This window comes from Ceratosolen solmsi, unplaced genomic scaffold (genome assembly GCF_000503995.2).
Source record: "Ceratosolen solmsi marchali unplaced genomic scaffold, CerSol_1.0 scaffold6, whole genome shotgun sequence".
Taxonomy (NCBI): Eukaryota; Metazoa; Arthropoda; class Insecta; order Hymenoptera; family Agaonidae; genus Ceratosolen; species Ceratosolen solmsi.
The window spans coordinates 11176795-11198537 of NW_011948414.1; the positions used below are offsets into that span (position 1 = coordinate 11176795).

Here is a 21743-nt window from a genome sequence, read left to right on the forward strand (position 1 = left end):
TACATAGACGAATACTTATAAGTACATAATTCATTTTATAAAAAATTCTTTTTGTCTCATTATTATTTTAAAGTCATAAATAATAGGTTTCAAATATTACCATATATTCTTCTCACATTAATAAGTATTTGATATATTTATTGAAATAACTAATTGGCTTCATTTTTAATATAAATCAATTTGGTTGGTACAGAAAAAAAAAAAAATAATACAGATTTTTAATATTTTACATTCTTAAAATGTAAATAATGAACGAGTAACTAACATTTAAAAAAAAAAATAATAACAGCTGTATAGATACTTTGAATAAATTAAAATGGTGGTCTTCTCACTGGCTGATAATTTTATACAAAAACATATCTAGCATTTAAAGTTTTATCTTTAAAAAAAAAAAAACACTATTTATACTACTCTTATTTATAACTAGATCGCTAAAATTCATGTTTGCCTGGTTTTGCTAACATTTGCTCCATCATCATCTTCCTTCTTTAAATACATACGTCTTTAATATAAAATTGTAGCACAATGTGTTCCTTTTTCTAATTGCAAATTCCCAATTCCCAATTCACAATTCCCAATTCCAATTCCCATTTCTTGAAGACGCATGCATCACTAACTACGCCGTTTCGTTATTATGCATTTTTAAGTATTTATACATCTCGCTTATTAAGCCAGCCTTCAATTTGCAAAATTTACTTCTTATCATTGCTAATAAATCTTTAGTTCGTGTATACCTATTATTATTGTATTTATTCAAAAAAAAAAAAAAAAAAAAAAAAAAAAAAAAAAAAAAAAAAAAAGAAAAAAAAAGGAAAAGTAGAAACAAAAGAAAAAACAAAAAATCAACAAAAAGAAAAAAAGAAGAAAAAAAAGTAAACACGCACTAGTGTCACCCGGCGGTCGGCGTTACTCTCAAAATAAAGTAAACAATCTTAAATTGGATACCGTGTACACAGCATTTTATATCATATAATATATTAAGTTATTACATTGGCAACGGACAAGCGTTTTCTTAATAACCAGTCGACGCAATAAGTGCAATGCCTGCTTACATACCGGCTATGCTTTCGATTTTAGATATATTGTTGATCAATGATTTAACGGCATTGCACTGCGTCCGCGTATAGCAACAATAATACACTCGGACGCAAATTAATTATCAATTTCGGGGGCGGGGGCGGGGGTGGGGGTGGGGTGGTGGATGGGGGTGAAAGGGTAGGAATAGTAGTGTGCGAGATAAAAAAAACTGAAGAAAAGGAGGGGAAAGGAAGAGTCGGCAGTAAGCGAGGGCATGACGACGAATACGAAGAGGACGGTAGATAAGCAGCAGCTTTGTCGGCTCTGTGCCGAAACCAAGGAAGGCTTCATTGGCATTTATGAGGCCGAGGGCCTAAAACTTGCAATCGAAAATAAGATCGCCAAATGCCTGCAAATACAGGCAAGAGTGATTTCGTCGTTCTTTCTTCTTCTCCTTCATTTTTTTTCTTTCAAGTAGATGCCATAGTTAATTTGAAATGGAGTAGAAACTTGTATCTGTGAGTGATAACCATTGAAATTCTAGGAATTAATAAATTAAACTTTGATTTTAACACTAATAATAAACTTCTTCAAATTGCTGTGACAAATTGCTTTTCATCTATCAGCCTAAAAAGCTTTCCCCCCCCCCCCTTTCTATAGTACTTATCTCGCTACTTTATCATTGATTCATGGTTTATGAAAATTTAAACTTAATTAATTGTAAAATTTTGTATTTGTATTATTAATCAAATTTTCTGTGATAAGCTAAGGCGCGCGCACACACGCACACACGCACAAACGCACAAACGCACAAACGCACAAACGCACAAACGCACACGCGCACGTACACTTTATACATAATTTTTAACTCAAAATTTAAAAATGTCCAATTAATTTATTATACATCATCTACTCAAGGAATCACAATCTTGTCTCATATCCAAATATCCTATGAAATTATTTAAATATTACATTAAATTATTATTTACTATGATTCAAACATTTACGAATGATACGATTGTCAATATATATTATATACACATTTATTTAAATTAATATTAAGATTAAAGTATTTAAAGAGTTTTACTTTACTTTATACTATTAAAACAATCTTAAGTAATATTAAAAAATTAACAAAACACCCTCTTGTAGACTGTGTATTCTATTTAAAAAAAAATACTTTAATCTTTTACAAATACTTTATTTTATAATCTTTATTTTTCATTTTAAATGTAAGACTTATTCGTTGATATTTTATTAAATCTTTTCATTATTTATAGGTTTTTGTAAACGATTGTTTACCACTGTTTGTTTGTATTGACTGTTGCGTATTATTGAATCAGTGCAACGAATTTTATGAAAAAACCCATCAAGCTCAATGTTCTCTTGGCCATATGATAATAGAACGGAAAGTAAAAGTTCAACAAGAAACTCTCAGAAATGCTCCTGAAATTGTTGCAGAATCAAATGTAGATTATATAGATAAAACAATCAATTTTGTCAAAGTAAATAATTATGTAGATAATTCTGTTGATGACATAGGTGATGATTATTTTGATGATAATAATGGTCCCATGGAAAAGGCAGCATGTGAAAAGAGCAAAGATGTTAGTGAAAATAAATCCAAAAATCTTACAAAACAAAATTGTCCCAAACAGAATAATAAGAAAAAAGTAAAAAGGAAAACTAACTCGCTTAAAATTAATGAAAAGGAATTGCAAGATTTATTGTTAAACGAACTAGATAATGAACAAATTAATGAAAAGGATGGGAAGCCTAATGTAAAAATTCCAGATAATTATATGACAGGTTGGAATATTGTATACTTATAATAATTCCTGGCTTTACTATATCATTTAGAAAATTAACTGTAAATTTTTAATTTATTAGGTACAGATTCCGATATGGAAATAATCGTTCTTACAGGGAGAAAAGACAATCCAGAACAAATTCCAAGAATAAGGCAAAAAAAGGGAGACAGAATAGATAGATATCCATGGTTATGTACAGATTGCAATGACAAGTTACCTAGCTTAGAAGCTCTCGAAGACCATCACAAGACTATTCATAATCAGAAAGCTAAATACATGTGTGTACAATGTTGTAAAGTTTATGAAAAATATTATGGATTCTTAACTCACGTTAAAAGACACAGAACCAAGACGAAATTCAGGTAAACGTTTTTCTTTAATAATATATAAAACATAGAAGGAAATATTAAAACTAATGCTTTATATAGTAATTAATACTAATCCTATACTTTATATTAATTACTAAGAGAATTAAAGATTATAATATATATATATATATATATATATACACGCAATGATTTACTTTGATTTAAAATATTAATGCATTAAACATTATGTAGTTAGTCAATCACTTAAAAGTATCTATAATCTTAATTGTCATTTAAATGAAAACATTAATTTTTCAAGAACTTAAATTTGTATGCAATTTTCTTTGTTCAGTTGCGATGATTGTGGCAAAACGTTTGTTCACAAAAAGGTCTTAGATACACATAAGGCGATTCATAGTGAAGAGAGGCCACATATATGTCAAACCTGTGGTAAAGCGTTCAGGCAACAGAGTGCTTTGTATATTCATAGTCGATGTCACTTACCAGAAAATATGAAAAATAGATTTCCATGTGATCAATGTGAAAAAAGGTAAGCCTAGTGATATAGACGTTTCGACAAAAGTTCCCAATAATTTTATTTATATTTTACATACACTATTATAAAAATTTTGGACAAATATATTTTTCTTATTTACATTAAATTTTGAATTTTAATTCAATTTACAATACATTAATTGTAAATTTATTAAAATCAATATTAAACATTATTGTAATTTTGGAGATATTTTAATTAAATATAAGTTGGATTAATGTTTTTTATTTATATTATTATCAGATATGTTCATAATTTTTTTCCTTTTGAACAAATCATTATTGCTTTTGTATTACATGTATTAGGCTTATTAAAATTGTTTATATTTTGCTATTAGATTTTCTACAAAACCTAATTTAGTAACGCACAAACGTATACATTCTGGAGTGAGAAATTTTACTTGTGATCAATGCGGTAAAAGCTTTATTCAAAAGGGTAACTTAGAAGCTCATTTTTTGACGCATTCTGCCGATAAACCTTACAGTTGTTCCCAGTGTTCCAAAGCGTAAGTATAATTTTAATAATTTCTTAGAGATTATAAAATAAATTTTTCCTTTAATTGTTAGCCCGTAACTAAGTTTACTTTATTAATAAATATTATACTTATATTTGTTGTAGATTTTAATTGTAAATTCTTGTAAAATGTGATATTTATTTATGATTGTTAACCAATTATAATTTCATATTATTATTATCATTAATCCCGAGGTAACATAAATTATCATTTATCCTAAGGTAGATAAAGAGATGTCGGTTTTGTTACGCATTATTTTAGTTCATTATGATTTATTAAGCACTTATAAATTTATTATTTGTTAGTCTTTTATCATATATATTAATTGTTGTATAAAAATTTACAATTAATTGAAATAAAATAATATTTACAGATTCAAAACTCCATTACAATTAAAGAAACATGAGACTGTTCACACCGGGGCCAAACCACATCAATGTGCAATATGTGGCAGAACATTTAGGGAAAAAGGAACATTAAGAGAGCATCACAGGATTCATACGGGCGCTATGCCTTTCTCTTGTGAATTCTGTGGAAAATGTTTTCGATTTAAAGGAATATTGACGGTAAGTAATTATTTTCATTAAAAATCAAATAAAAAAATAAGTACATTAAAAATTAATTAATGACAAATTATTTAAATGTATTATATTTTTATATTATGACAAAGGAATATATTTAAAAAATAATTTTTTTCATAAAATATCAAGTGTTTAAAATTCCTTATTATTATTATTATTATTATTATTATTATTATAGAAATAAATGAAAAAAGGCTCTGTTTTATTATATTAATAACATCATAGCGAAAATTTTAGTTTTTAGAAAGGAGTAATCAAAAAGCTGACTATTAATTTTAAAAAGAGCTAAATAATTGATAATTATGAATAATTACGGATGATGAATTATGATGTTACATAATTTTAGTATTTATAATATTAGAATTCTTCATATTTTTACATTTGATAATATAAAAAATTTAGAAAATTTTAAATTAAATTATATAGTTAGAATTGAAAAAAATAGTAAAAAATTAATTTTGTATTGAACCTAGTACTTTATACATAAACGAAACACATTTATGTATAAATAATATATCATTAGCAAGTGTATTTATATACCAAGTCAATTAAATATCAATGTTTAATAAATATAAATATATTTTTATTTTTACGTTTTAATATTCTAGACTCATCGGCGTCAACATACAGGTGAACGCCCGTACAGTTGTTTAGAATGCCAACATCATTTTACTAACTGGCCAAATTATAATAAACATATGAAACGACGTCACGGTATCAACACTTCACATTCAAAGCATCAACAACCGAGTCAACAACAGCAACAGGAGTCTCAGCAGAATTTACAGAATCTTCAGGCATTGCAAAATCAACAGAATCCAAATAGGATTCAGCAACAGCAACAACAGCATCAGCAACAACAGCAACAACAGCATCAGCAGCAGCAACAACAACAACAACAACAACAACAACAGCAGCAACCGCAACAAACGGTGCAAATGCAATCCGTGAACTCTCAAAACACTCAACATCCTTTGACACCATCGCACATTACAGCAACCAGTGTTCAGGTATATTACCAACACCTAACTAGATCTAGGTCAAATCTGAAAATCACCTTGTTTAATAAAAAAAGATAAGCGTATAATTTTAACTTGGACCCTTTTGTATTGCATAAAACGTGAAAATTTATTTACAGAAAATTTCACTATTATTATAGAAAAGAATGATGTTTTATCATATTTATTACGTGTATGTTAGTTTCATCAATATGTTAACATCCACGTTTATAGATACATGTATTATATATATATATATATATATATAAAAGGTGTTCATATGCAATAGTCAATGCTTTAACATAAATGTCGCAAAGACAAGGTTCAAAAATCAAGGATGAAAAGTACATAGGTACAATTCAGATTGGATACTTCCGGTTAAGGATGATTGAATACCTGGCTGCAGCTTACTTGTACAAATCATATATTTTCGATTTATTTTACAGGTGATACAAACTGTGCCACATGTAACCGTAACTACTCAGCCAATTGTTTTACAAACTTTACCAACTAGTGGTTCCGTCACTGCTATTCAAACCTTTGCCGAGGCTACAGAAGTTACAAACTCAGGAGCGTCAATCATCCAGGAACCGGTACCCGGGACAAATGGATTCCGAGAACGCAGTCACGGCGCTACTGCCTATTTCAACGCCCTCAGTACTCCCCTTTCTACTTTTTTACCTCCTAATCTTCCATATAATTTTTACAACATATCAAACGTTACTGAAGGCGATCTCATACATAATAGATAAGTGACTTGTATGTAGAAAATGACAGGACGAGTATATTTTTAATCGATTAATTTTAAAACTGTTCGCAAATCAGTGCTGTTAATTATTATTGGTTTTAGAATATAGAACTTCTATTATCATTAGATTACTGAAATTTAAAAAATCATGTGCTAATAAACGAATCGACATTGTGATTAATGATTAATTTATTCGATAATCGTAATTAATAATCTAAATGTACGATTTTTATATAAGTTAAAGCTTGTCCATTAGGATACGAATTTATCGATTATAATAATTAGCAAATTATGTATATTTAGTTTATTGTGCAACAATAATGAATGGCTACATTTTTAACAAGGAATTACAAATAAAATAATGTAGAACAAGATTTTTATATGAAAAAAATTCGGGTAAACTATACCTGTATTATTTTATTTGTTAGATTAAAAATGAAAGTAAATAAGCATAATCAGATTATGAAAAAATTCAATTTCTATAGTCATGTAAGACAATCTATTTTTATTTAAGATCAATATTTATAAAAGTGACTCTTTTTTATTATTTATATTAAAATTTTATTACTGAATACCCGTTTAATAATTAATATCATAAACACTTTACCTTATGTAATTAATAAACAAAAAATTCATTTACAAAAATATTTATGCTATAACAGAATAGTCCCTTAAACGCATACGGCTGAATTATTTAACAAATTTAATGCATTGAGAGAAAGGTTGTGTAACACACTACAATAATGGTCTAAACATATTTACGATAATATATATTTATATATAATAAATCATAAATGTTTATTGTATTTATTCTTACATTCTAGCTAAATCTTTTTGAATGCTTATCTAAACTATTGTTTAAATTATGTTCTCATATATTGTTATTACATTGCTCTGTTCTATATTTTATTTGATTATAAGGATTCACACAATCAATTTGAGAAGGTTTCTGCATTTCAATTAATGAATAAGATTGTCTAGGAATAAAATTAATCATATAATTTCGTTGAACATTGTAAGGTAACATTGAATGCTATAGCCGCTTTTTTTATCCCTTCAATTGTGTAAGTCTCTCTCTCTCTCTCTCTCTCTGGGCTTCTTACTTAATAGGGAGTCTGTATTAGCTATTTCATTAATAATTTTGGTTTGTGCAGCTTGTGAAGTTAAATCGGTCACGTTTTTTCATGAATACTAACATCGGAATACAATTACCTCAATGCATGATAAATGAGTTGATACACATTAAACCATATAAGTAATCTATATCGATACCGTGCAATTTCGCAATTACTTATCCTTATAATACTCCTCTAATTAAGAAGTGATTATCAGTATCCTGACTATCTCATTTTCTTAAAACTGGCACGTTTTGTATTAATTTTCCATTTTCCTACACAGATTACAAAGTAATTTACTATTGTAATACTAAGTAATATTATTTATCATGAATGTTTCCGTAAGAGTACGTTTTCTGAACTTTCTAAATTTCTGATATTTTCCATAGCATTTTTTTAATTCTGTATCTAACATATTCTTATATGTATATAATATTGTTATTTAATAAGACAATTAAATTATTTTCAGTTTATAAAAATTCTTGAAACTGATTTTTAGAACAATTGCGCTTTTGGCTTTAATATTTCTTCATCATTATTTTTATACAATTACCATACAATTATACAATTTTCTTTTAATTTTTATATCCTAACTGAATATGTAAATTGTTATCTAAGTATAGATAGAAGAGATATTCGTTATAAAATAGGTATTGTAATTGCCAACTAACGTAAAGCGCAAAAAACAACAATGTTAAATTATGATAAAATGTGAATTTTATTCATAATAATTATAAAGTATTTTGAAAATTAATTTTTTTATTCGATGTCAATGTAAAAAAAAGTGAAAAATAAAATCGACTACTATGAAATACGATATTTCTAAATAATAAAAATTATACAATAGAAAAAATTTTATTTAAAAAATACATTGATGTTACAATTTTTTTTTTTTTTTTTTTATATATTTATATATAAACAATTAGATATTATTTAGTATATTATTTATTATATTTTTTTTACTCAAACATTTTATTTGCATGAGAAATTAATGGACTTAAATTTTTTTTCTTTGTCCATTAGCATAAAATTTCGATTTTTCAAATCATAGAATTCATAAAAAAATTAATGTTTTATTCTTGTTCATTCTGAAACAAACAAAAAAAAAAATTTTTGTTTATCAAAATAATTATTATTTAATTCTTTTAAAATTAAAAATACATATTTTAAAATTAAAGAAAAAACAGAAATTTATTAATACTTTGTATTAAATACAGAGTAAAAACTTTCAAATAAAAAATAACGTTAATGATTTTATTTTTTAAATAAATAATTTACAAAAAAAAAAAAAAAAAAAAAAAAATATGATTTCCGTAATATATGCATTATACGTTATTTATTGTAGAATATCCTTCAATATTTCTATAAAAAATTTTATATAGTATAATACTCACATCTTCACTTTCTAATTCTTCTTGTATTAGATTTTCTACTTCGATGATCGACGGTACTTCTTCGAGACTATTCGTGTTATCGAGATTTTGCTCCTTCATTTTCGGCCAGAAAAGCTTCGTTAAGTCAACCACTGAATAAGCATTGTATTGTATTTGTTTTTCTACAAACTCCTTGAGAGTATCATATGCATCTATTAACTGTGACGATAGTAGTTTCACATCTATCAATAAAAATCAGTTAATTTTTGTAATATGAATTAAAATTCCGTATGGTTTGCATTAATTTAATTTCATGAAAAATTTACATTGGATAATCCATAACTACATTTAATAATTTATAAGTATGCATATTATCATTTAAAAATTTTATACAATAAATTGAATTGAATTGAATTTACAAAATATATTATGAAATCAGTTTTATATAGTAAGTTAATCAATTTGAAAAATTGTAATTATTATATAAAATAAATGTAAATACATAAATTGAAATACAAAAAAATATTATTTCTTTTATTCTTACTTTTGTATTGGTTTAAATTTAAGGTGAATATGCTAAGGTAGAAACTCAACTGGTTGTATAATTCTGTCTCCTTATGCTAAAAAATTAGTAATAATTTAAATCTTGTTTATCTTAAAAATATCTCTTTACAATAAATTTATATTTATAAAAGTAAATAAATTCTTAATTTTGAGGATTAACCAAAAATTAAAAAAAAAAAAAAACAAAAAAAAAACAACAACAACAACAACAAAAATGAATCAATTATTAAATATGAGTAAATCGAGTTATCATAACAAAAACAATATCAATGAAAATTAATTATTTAAATTTTTTTTCCATTATTAATACAAATATTACAATAAAATTCATAATTAAAATTTTTTAAAAGAAATTTGCTGTATCTTACAATTTTGTGCACATTGCCATCGTGGCAGCTGTAGCATTTGGGTAATTTACCAAGAGTGTCCATCATAATTCTTCTCATTACTTTCGAACAAATTGGATTTTCACACTCAACTTCAGCATAGTAGTAATTCGTAATAAAATTCCTTATATCTATTTGTAATTTATTCTGAATGGCATGTACGCTTTTCCATGGTGGTAAATTACAATCGGGATTTGAACACATCGCCAGCGATGGTCGAAGAAATCCGTTCTAAAAGTTGAATTTTAATATTAAAGTTTTCTTTACAAAAGTAATGTAATAATGATACTTGTTTGAAAAAAATATTTTGGTTTATCAGCACTTACAAATTCAGTAACTGCAGTTTTAATATTATTTTCAGTTTTACACTCTTTGTTTCGACAAATAAAACTGAAGGGTTGACATTTTGCATAACGATCATCTTGTATACAGACTGGAATTTCGTTTTCCTCTTCATTTATAAATATTCGTTTGGGCTTATAAAAATCCTTTATTCCTGTTGGTAAATGGTTATGAAATTTTATGTTATATATATATATATATATATATATATATATATATATATATATATACATTTATATTAGTAATAATTTAAATCTTGTTTATCTTAAAAATATCTCTTTACAATAAATTTATATTTATAAAAGTAAATAAATTCTTAATTTTGAGGATTAACCAAAAATTAAAAAAAACAAAAACAAAAAAAAAACATATATATATATATATATATATATATATATATTATAGGTATTTATCAAAATTATAACTTAAGAATCAATTATTACCTAAATGTTGAGCGATTAATACATCATCGATGCCTTCAATTGGTTCGCATATCCTTAAAACGACAGGATGTATTTGATTTAATAAATAATAATTGACATCAACTTTAAGGATATCGTTCTTCTTAAATTCTTCAATGTGATATGCTCTTTCAACAGCTGTCTTATTTGTACCATCCTGAAATAAAATTACAATTTTACAATATTAAACTACAGCGAATGAAATATACGTACATTTGAAGTTATTCTATATTTCATTTAATTATAACGTGGAGATATTTTATCGTAAAATCTTTATAATAGCCATTCCGATGTAGTATTACAAATTCATTTTTAAATATTAAATTTACTATGTATTATAAATTTAATATATAATATTACTCATTTTAAAGTGTTAAAAATTGAATGAACTAAATATTGAAAAGAAGCCAAATGTACATAATAATTTTAATTTTAATTTAACGATAGTTCATAAGATAAAATTTATTGATTAGAAAATGATATTTTTGAAATATTGATTTTTCCTTTAAAATTTTACAGTATTGAAACTAATATTTTTATAAAAGAAATGCATATTAAACGAGCACTTTACGCAATATTTAAAGTAACTTTAATAAATAATGCATAAAAATAATGGTTTGTTGTCTACCTCACAAATAATATAAGGAACTGTGTCTCCGGCTTTCCATTTACGACTACCACTTTCATTCAGTCTTAGAGCGACGAGGACGTGTGACAATTTTTTATCGCTCGGATAATCATTTGGATTTTTTGAAAGCTGTTTTGTAATGACAAGTGAAGATAAGGGAAGCTTACCCTCTCGTAGATTATCACCAATGTTTTTCAGGATATCAAAAATATTTTCCAAGCGTAATTCGTTTAACTGGTCGCACAATAGCTGATCCAATATTTGACTAAAGAAATACGAATAATATTGTGAAAATAATGTACAAGAGGCAATAATCATCATACTATTTATAATTATTAGTCTTATATTTCATAATTAAAGTTTTTGTTGTATTTCATAATAAATTAAATAGAAAGAACATATCGTTGCTAAATATTAATAGCAATTTCAATGGATTAATGAGAGATCTCATCTTATAATTTATAATTGAAATTAGAAAACAAGTCTTGAATTGATTATTAATCATATCAGAAATATGATAAATAAATTAATATGCTATAGAAATACAGATTTATTAATTTGTATTATTTTCTTAATTACCGTGACTGACTTATTGGTTAGAGCTGAAAAAAGTTAAAGACCAGTGGGTTTGATTGATTAATCCATCGATTTCTCATTCGCATTTAATCGTTATTTTTTATTTATAATTTAAATCTTAATATTTATATGTGAAAATAAAAAAATTTTATCGTTTTTTTTTTTTTTTTTTTTTTGTAGACATATTTCGAAAAAATTCCACCTTAAGAGTATCGTTGGGAATCTTATATTTAAATTCAATCGAAGGTAGTGAAAATAATGAAATCGACACGCGATGCTTTAAGTATTTTATTAAGTAAAGTAGCATAGCTCCAGTAATAAATTCGAATAAAGTTTCCAGTAATAAATGAATAATTCTAATTAAATGCGTCAACTAGATACTGAACAAACTTAATTGCAAATATCTGCAATATAAATGTATTATTTCGTCTTACAATTTCATGTTTGGAAGTGACGATATTTACTGATTTACATAAACATCGAGTCCCAACATATGCTTCACAGATTTTTATAATATTTATCAATTTGCAGTATTTTGAGTAAAGGAAACAAGCACGCGAGTAAATAAATAAAACGAATTTGAAGCGTAAAATAATTTGAGAACATTAGCATTTTAAATAGATAACCACTAGCAATAAATGACCATCAATTTCTTCATCACAATAATACAAACGTAAAAAGATATTTCCATTATTACAACATTAGCAAATTCGTTAGATATTTATGAGCTAATTAATAACATTGCATATGAAACATAAAAATTAAAATTCTAATTTTGTGAAAACAGTTTAACAAAATGTATACCTTTATTTAATATTCTTGTGATACTTATAATATTAGAAAATTAGAGTGTTAATAATATATAGAGTCATTTCTTTTTTTTATAACTACAATAAATAGAGTAAGAAAAAAAAGTAACTTACTTTCCAATATCGCAAGCTAATCCACACCAATCCCTTCTCACAATATCCAATCCTTTCAATTCCTTCGAGTTATGTATTTGTCCATTTGGCAATTTAGTCATTGTCACTGCTGCATATTTTTTTTTTTGTAACAACAACAAGTACTTAAACACTCCATCGATATCAAGTTCCACTTTTTTATACGTTTTATTAACCTCCTTTTTAATTTCTCTACCAATATTAAACACTTGGTCGTATTCCAAAATATTTGTATTAATCATTATTGAATCAGTATCGCCATAAATAACCTAGTTAATTTAAAACAATATTACATCGAATTAATCCCTCACAAAAAGTTTTATGTTATATAATAAATCCAATATTTTATTATTTTAGTATTTATTGATTAACAATACTCGGAAGCTTTATTAAAATAATAATGGATAATTAAGAAAAAACAAAAACAAAAAAAAACAAAAAAAAAATTATTTAATGAAAACAAGTATCTACTCATCCGACAAATAAATTAATATACAATGCAATAAGCGATAAATTTACTTCGTAATTAAATTTTTCGACGAGAGCTTTTGTATTTTGCAGTATCTCTCGACCTTTCATCGTAATAAGAGCTGCAAGACCTTTTGCATAGAAACGACAATGCGTAGCGCCAAGGCAACCGTACATTGAGTTGGCAGTGAGTTTTAGTGCTAATTGTCGAATATTATACTGGATTTTAAGCTCTGGACTGAGGTTCGGTGTCTTCAAGAGATTTTTAACTTGTATACGACTTTCCACTAGTTTGCGAATTTCAGTGGGCACAATGCCATTCTCGACCGATGATTCTGGCAGGCACAGATCCTACAAAAACACTTACTTTTATAATAAAACATTAATTACAAAAGAAAAGTATCTTCGGTAACTACGGTATTACTTAATTAACTCATAATAATACAGCTACAACTATTCTTTATACTTTTTACTTTATATTATTTACACCTGTCATTAAATACAATGTAACAAATAATGTAAATTGAAATTGTAAAATAACGAACAAGTAGAGATACTTTACAAAAATTGCTGTAATTAATTTAATATATAACTGATATTTTACTTGATAATAAAGACATTTAAAAGATAAAAATCTTCTTGCCACATAAGTTGAAAAAATATCATTTAACTTACTTCAACATCGGCGTAAGCAGCACCAGGTACAGTAGTAAAACATAAATTAAATTCTTGTATAATACTCGGATACAATGAATTGAAATCCATTAATAATATAAGCTTATCATAAAAGCCCTTTTTTGGTTGTAAAACCAATCCACCGGCGTAGGCTGGCTTTTTCTTTCCTTCGTGCGCGGCTATTAACTCACCATCATTTTTCTTTTTATTAGACATTCTTTTATCTGGCGTAATGTAGCCCTTATTATGAAATGCGTGCAAAAGCAAGAACTCATTACGCTCTGCACGTCCAGCAGACAAAGTTCGAGATAATGTATTACCAGCTATGTTTGTTATTTGAAGGGCTAATGGAAGAATGTTAAGCTCTATAACGATATTTAAGATATAAGAAGCCTCAACCATTGTAGACTTAATGAGGTTTTCTAACTTTTCAAAAGAGGAATAGAACATTGGACAGTCTTCGGGTTTTATTTCCTTGCACTCGTATTCTTTTTTATTAAGAACCTATAAATCATGAGCATAATTATCCTCAAATGTAAATTATTAAATTACACACACACACACACACATATATATATATATATATTTCTGATTTTTTAATATCAAGCGTTTGAGAAGTAACAAGTTCACCTTTTTATGCCTATAAATATTAAAATATGCTAGTCTTCGATACAAAATTTTGATAATTTCTGCTTTATATTATAAATGAAAAATGTATGAAATATTACATTTGATAAAATTAATTCGCAATAATATGATAAAAAATTGTGATAGGTGTTTAAAAAGTGAATGTATTATTAAAAAATTTTAACCATATAATTATAGCGACGCTAGTGTGGCAATAAATAGCAATTTATTTTTAATTCGTCAAAATTTAAAATACATTTTCTTTTGTCATATTCTAATGAGCTTATAGTTTAAAATGATATTATTAAATATATTTATTTAGCACTGATTAAATAGGAAATACTCTACAAAATACTTACAGATACACAAAGTGAAGCGAGATCATAACTTCTAACTTTTAAATTTAATTCTTTTGCTGATTTCATAATATCACAGATAGGTCGACCACAAAATACTTGGTTCAAATTCATTTTTCCCTGCAATATCAATGGTGTTTATATTAATTAATTTAACTCCAATTTATAAATATACTATTATTAGATTTCTTAATTAACCAACTTATGATGTAATATGGATATCTACACAAATGCGCACCTTTAAGGAAGGAGGTGTCAATCGTTTGAGTTTGCCTACGATACTCCAATTTTTTACTTTTAATGTATATATCCTATTCATTAGAACATCAAACTGAAAACCACAATCATAGCCGATTATTATGTCTGGATCTGAACACTGTATTATATCAAGAAACTGTTGTAATAAATCCAATTCCGTATCGCAGCGTATGACCTTCGTCTGGGTGATTTTCGCAAGTCGATCTCGAGCTTTTAATGGCCAGTTAATATTACGTGGATGAGTAACAACTGTAATTTTAACAAAAGGTAAATAAAATTAATTTTTATATTATAAAATAATTTTAATTTTAGAATAAAATTAAAAAGTTACCCAGCAATCAAATTCTAACTTGATTCTTTTTTGATTTGCGATCAAATATATATATATCTATATTATCAAAAATATTATTTAGAAACAGATATACTGGTAAAAAATTAAATTGAATAAAATTAATCGATGAATTTAATATATTTGATGTTTGATAATCATTATTTTTAATTTCTCAATTATGGTAACTACATAAGAATGAAACAATTTAATAATATAAATGCGTCAAAGCTTTAAGGCTTTATTGATAAACTCTACAATATTTTCTTATTAAACTTTTGATCAGATTTTTTTTCAATTTTGAAGATTGACTATGAAATAAACGTACGGCAAAAATGTTGGTTAAATGGTGGCTTTGGTGCAGTCTTATCTAATTCAAACTTGTGATGGAGCAAGATTCCAATGTTTACAATTTCATTTTTTTGCTGCTTTGAATCCAAACATACTTGAACATTTATCGTTGCAATTACTATTGGTGGTATTGTCATTGTATTGGTTTGTTCCATTGTCACAGAAATATTTTCCATCTTTGTACAATTTACCTTAACAAAAACAATATTACTGGTTCCAAATTTCAATTAGTTTTAATGGTCCATGGGTAATTAACGATTAATAAAGGGGGAAAAAAAAACTTAAAAATTTACAATGGAAACAAATTAAACATTGCAAAAGTAAATAATACATAACTGAATGAGAAATTATATTTAATTCAAAATCACGTGATTTTAAACCATTTAATAATTTCATTTTAAAAAGGATTTAAATATAAATTTAATTTATGTTAAGCAATATTTTTAATAATATCGAATTATTAAATATGATTTTACGTAAGGAGATAGAATAAAAATAGCGATAGACATTGAAATACTAAAAATTTCAGTTCAGAATTGTGTTAATCAAATTAACGGTAAAATTTTATTTTAAAGCAATAATGATATTTATCCATTAATTCTTATTTCGAAGAAATTAATTTTTTATTAATATAAATTAATAATAAAGCAAACAATAGAATATCTATGAATCAAGCCATTTTAAATAAAGTAAATTAACTGAATTAACATTGGTAGTAATTTAAATACAGTTATTTATAATATTAAATATAGACGTACATACAAATTCGTTTAAAAGGATACTTAAAAGCAGAATCAACAATGAAATTACCTCTATCGTGGACCAACTAAATGCATTATTCACAGATAATGGCATTTTAACATCAAGCCAGCAGGGTCCTTTAATATTTCTTTCTATGAGAAAGAGCTCAAGCGGATTGATCGACATTCCGAAAACGGCCTCGATGGATGGACTATTGAAGTCAGCATCGACAGCTGGATATGTACTTGCATATCTCACTTCAAGGTATTCGGCCATCTGAGGCGTGTCAGCGCGCTCGAAGGCGTAATTTTTGGTTACTTCGATGCAACGAAACTCTTGAATACCAAGGGTTCGAGCGTAATCGTTGAATTCATTGTAGACGTTCATCATGGTATTCGACTCTTTGTTCTCTTCTGAATGTTCACTTTTCTTTATCTATATAAACATTGGCGCCTAATTAATATACTTCATTTATTTGTTAAGGTAACTTTCAAAACTCCAAATAAATATAAAATTTTGATACGAATTCTTTTAAGGAATAATTAAGAATTATTAAAATGTAAATAAATTATAATTGCAATATTTATATTGTATTTTTTAACAACAGACTTAATTAATAATTTAGATTATATCATTTACTATTAGGATAGATTTTTAATTTTAATTTTGTTTGACAAACTTTATGGACAATTAGTCCACCTAGTATTTCTATGGAGAATAGCTATAATCTATATTAGCTATAATGAAGAATAAAGAAGTTAAGGAATATTAGAATTATGTATTTAGGTAATTCAAATGGCTTATAACAGTGCAAAATAAACAAAATTCACTCACGTATTCTCTGGGTAGTAGATAAATTCTTTTGGGTATATTTTTTATATTAACACAGCAAGAAACATAATCATTGAGACTCGTGATATAAACTTTACCGAACAGATAAACCTGTCCAGGATGCTTGTATGGATCCTCAAAAGCATCCCACCAAAAAAAACGAAACACTGTATCCCCAGCGGCATTCACCGTTGTTGGTAATGGTAGGGATTTTTTTTCTGATCTTAAACCTGGTGCTGCGTCTCCACAGGCAATATTAAAATCTTCTTGCCAAACTTTAATGCCATCCTTACACGATTCCGCATCTTTTTCTTTCCACATTTCGGATTTATTCTGAAGTTCAGGTATCTTTGTATCCATACTCGCGCTAGCGAAATCAATATCAGATATCTGCATGGACAGGTAAATAGATGATATATTTGTATTACAAAGATTTAAAAACTTATTATTTACAATTTAATGGGGTAAACTATTAACAAAAACATTGATATAAGGGAGACTGCTAAGAGCTCAATTAATATGACATCTAAAGAGTTGGCTTTACTTTTTCAAATTGTTTTTTTATAAATTTTATCAATTTGTTAGTAGTAAAAATGTGACTAATATTAATTAAATATATATAAATTTTTAAATAGTGAAATTTATTGTTGCTTATTTTCAAATAGTATTTTCAATCGATTCTTATTTTTATAATAGTATAAACATACATTTAAAAAAAAAAGATTAAAATAAAAAAAGAAAAAAAGAAAAATGATTGGTAGAATTTTAGAGAAGATTTAAGATTTAAGAATGACTTAATTTAGAAATGATCAAATATATTGAAATCATAACATCTACTCAATTAAGTACTATAAATATTGACAAATAAATAAAAACAAATTAATATACAAATTGAATAGCAACAGATTATATTCTATTAATATAAATTTTATATACTCACATCACCAACATATTGATTTAAGTTGTCATCATTAATCATATCATCTTTATTTTCATTAACTGAAATTTCATTAATATTTGAAAATCCTTCATCTTCCTTATCCAACGTTACAAAATTATCTTCAATTGTAACATTCTTCGCTTTAATTGGCGATTGTTTTATTTCTTCTACCTTTTCTTTTCTTGTAACTTCAGGTTCGTCTAAGATGGTTGCGCTTTTACATACTTTTGAATTATTTGATTTTCTTTCTGGTTTATCATACAAAATTTCATCGTTTAATTCATCTAAGATAGTTTTTGCACTTATAACTGGTTTTGTTAAACTTGCCAGCAATTTATCATCTTCTGATCTAATTATAATTCATTCATATTTTAAATATCTCTATTATAATTTGAATTTAAATGAAATGTATAGACAAGCTTTTGAAATATTAATTAAAATTAAATTGTTTAACATTTTTATTGCACTTTGTATTCTTTGGATATTAAATGCAATTAATTTTAGATAAATATTTAAACACAAACATATTTATATAAAATCTGTAAATTATAATATATTTAAAAATAATAAAAATGTAGTACAATCAATGTTGCATTACTTTATAAACTAGATTTTATTTTTAACAGCAGTATTGATTTAAGTCTACCATAATAAAAAGGGTAGCATTTCATTATTATCAAAGATTACAATTACTTTTGTTGCTAATAAAATTATGTTTGGTCTATTTATTCATTAGAGTTATAAAATATAATATATAATATTTTTTAAAATATTGAGTTCTTACACGGAAGGTTTATTAGATGATAGAAATTTGTTTGTGCGAGGCTTGTCTTTGGTCTTAATGGTATTGGTATCTTTTTTCAATTCGGACATAAGATCTCCAAGGATATCATCGTCACAAATTTTTTCTTCCGCCTTCTTTTTACTGCTCATACTAGAGAACATACTGACAATACTACCATCGTTCTTCATAGCATTAACATCCCGTTTTCGCTTTCTTGGTCCTTTTATATATTCACGTTTTGCTGCCTGACGTACACTCTCATCATCCAAATCATCATCAAAAATTTCCCGACCATCCTCCACATATCCGGAACCGCCTCCTGTTAAATTTATGATTTTTCAATCGAAACAATGAATTATGTTTAAGAGTTCGCTAAAACATATTTCAATTAAAATGAAAAAAAAATTATTTTTTGTCTGTAAATAAATTTGACATAATTTGTTTTTATTTTACTTTTCATTAGAATAAATGATATAAAGAGAAAACATAGTATTCGAGCAAGAATAATTATAGATAATTGCAAAAAAAATTTGAAAATATTTAAACAAATAATCTGATAAATAAGTTTCCAGCTATTACATCGAAGCTTCTTTTTACAATATTATAAATAAAATAATATTAAAAATTAAAAATAATTACCATCATCAACAATCCAATCATCGTATTGACGATCCAAAACAAGTTTATTATATGCTTCTTCGTCTACTTCATCATAAACATTTTCCAATTCATCGTCATCGTATTTGTTCTTACTACCCTTTAGTTTCTTAAATTTTTCAAGAGCAAGTAATCGACCTGATTTATCTATTTTTTGGCGTTTGCTTCTTCGTGAAGCTATAGCTAAAATAAAAAATTATGCAATATAAAATTATAGCAAAAAAAAAAAAAAAAAAAAAAAAAAAAAAAAAAAAAAAGAAAAAAGAAAAACAAATAAATAAATATATTAACAAAGCATATGTACAATTATTAAATGTATAGTTAACCTAAATTATATTTTATACTAATTGCCTTAAAAGCAGCCTTATTAACAATTAAATCGATTTAATATTTGATTATTTAAAATTGAATGAATTAACATTGAATGATTGTATACACATTATGGTCAATTGTTATTGATAAATAAGTTTTATTGCACATAGAACAAGCCTCTGTTAATTTGTCAAAATATATAGATTTTATATACATGACAAAAGAATGTATTACTAATCTTTTAATTTTTGTCAATATTAGAAAAGCAAAATAAACAAAGGTAATGTAATTTCTTTTTAATTGACGATTGACAAATTTTTAGCAAAACATTCACTCAAATCCATAATTTAAATATAAAATGAATTATAATATAGAAATATAGTATTTTAATGTTATGAATAACTTACTGTCATCCATGGTTACTTAAATTATTCCTTCGATGCAAAGGATCAAAACGTAAATAACTTCTGACAAACTGCAATGTTTTTTGGCGGGAAGCAAATTGAGGATTACCAAGTACGAAGAATGTAGTACACCAGATGATTATGCCAATGGACTCTTAGATATAGGGTATTGTAACGTAATATTATAGAGCTGGTGGGAAATGAAATGAAATATAGTTGAAGTTGGTTAGTTGCTGTGGAGCCGCGGACTTTGATCAAAGTATAATCAAACGAGGCAATGTAAAACGAACGCAATTAATTTTTTTTTTTTTTTATATACATATATTTGCATTATATTATATTATAAATGCATTTATATAAAAATAATTACAGTTTGAAAATAAAATTAATTAGACTTGCGCATAATGATCCAAAATTCACGGAATTGACATTCAAGAGCGTAGTAATAATAAAATTTTTTTTTTTTTTGAATTATGAAATAGGAAAGAGGAATACTTAAACAATGCTGGTTTCGTTTATTCTCAAAATTACTTTTTCAGTTATCGAGAACCCCTTTGTTATTATTTAAAATATAAGATAATTATTAGATAATTTGTATCGCGTATCAAATTACTTTTCCGGCTACAGGTTTGGAAGATTTTAATTACGCAACTTGCTGGGCTCTATATTCTAAATTTATTTCTACATTTAATAATTATTTTACTATTATACGTGCAACTTATTTTTATTTCCGTCCTCATTTTACTATATTGTTCAGTAGTTATTTTTAAATAAATGAAGGCAAACAATATTACATTATTTTCCGATTGTCCACCATACGGATATTGAAAATACTCAACAAATAACAAACTTAAAATCTTCTTATATCGTTAATTTATGACTAAATTATAATGTATTTTGTCACACTCGTATTCATTATACCTTCATTATGCTTATGTCTTATAATGTAATTTAAACTGGCAATTTTACTTTTTTATTCTTTTACCCAGTCCAATGTATCGTGGCAGTTTTGAAAATCTAGAAAGTAAAAGTTACTAGAATTGTCTTGCAAATGAAGTAAAAAGATTTTTTAATGTAATTTAATTCAAAATATGC

The 21743-nt window shown here is 25.8% G+C and overlaps 2 protein-coding genes across 2 annotated transcripts; one reads left to right on the plus strand and one right to left on the minus strand.

Annotated features, from left to right (window-relative positions):
* The first annotated feature begins 1231 nt into the window (after window positions 1-1231).
* Window positions 1232-6664, plus strand: LOC105368060 (zinc finger protein 382). Its single transcript, XM_011506967.1, has 8 exons — window positions 1232-1438; window positions 2298-2826; window positions 2908-3190; window positions 3489-3686; window positions 4027-4194; window positions 4577-4769; window positions 5393-5646; window positions 6189-6664. Exons 1-8 carry the CDS (start codon window positions 1292-1294, stop codon window positions 6532-6534), a joined length of 2118 nt encoding a protein of 705 aa, XP_011505269.1. The 5' UTR covers window positions 1232-1291; the 3' UTR covers window positions 6535-6664.
* A 2306-nt stretch (window positions 6665-8970) lies between these two features.
* Window positions 8971-21665, minus strand: DNApol-alpha180 (DNA polymerase alpha catalytic subunit). Its single transcript, XM_011506968.1, has 19 exons — window positions 21618-21665; window positions 20652-20802; window positions 19915-20115; window positions 19276-19594; window positions 18492-18840; window positions 17555-17941; window positions 16790-17155; window positions 15957-16170; window positions 15281-15549; window positions 15046-15162; window positions 14060-14563; window positions 13436-13735; window positions 12899-13185; window positions 11400-11664; window positions 10754-10928; window positions 10295-10464; window positions 9951-10199; window positions 9563-9638; window positions 8971-9260 (listed from the first exon to the last, which is right to left on the minus strand). The coding sequence occupies exons 2-19, from the start codon at window positions 20659-20661 to the stop codon at window positions 8971-8973; spliced, it is 4548 nt and encodes a 1515-aa protein (XP_011505270.1). The 5' UTR covers window positions 20662-20802; window positions 21618-21665.
* Between the last annotated feature and the right edge of the window lie 78 nt (window positions 21666-21743).

Bases quoted from the DNA above. Each gene is read 5' to 3' on its own strand.
- LOC105368060 (XM_011506967.1), top strand. From the start codon at position 1,292: ATGACGACGAATACGAAGAGGACGGTAGATAAGCAGCAGCTTTGTCGG. The intron at 1,439-2,297 runs GCAAGAGTGATT...CATTATTTATAG, and splicing joins CCAAATGCCTGCAAATACAG to GTTTTTGTAAACGATTGTTT. The intron at 3,191-3,488 runs GTAAACGTTTTT...TTCTTTGTTCAG, and splicing joins AGAACCAAGACGAAATTCAG to TTGCGATGATTGTGGCAAAA.
- DNApol-alpha180 (XM_011506968.1), bottom strand. The intron at 18,841-19,275 runs GTAAGAACTCAA...AATTATAATTAG, and splicing joins TCATCTAATAAACCTTCCGT to ATCAGAAGATGATAAATTGC. The intron at 15,550-15,956 runs GTACGTTTATTT...TTAAAATTACAG, and splicing joins ATTTAACCAACATTTTTGCC to TTGTTACTCATCCACGTAAT.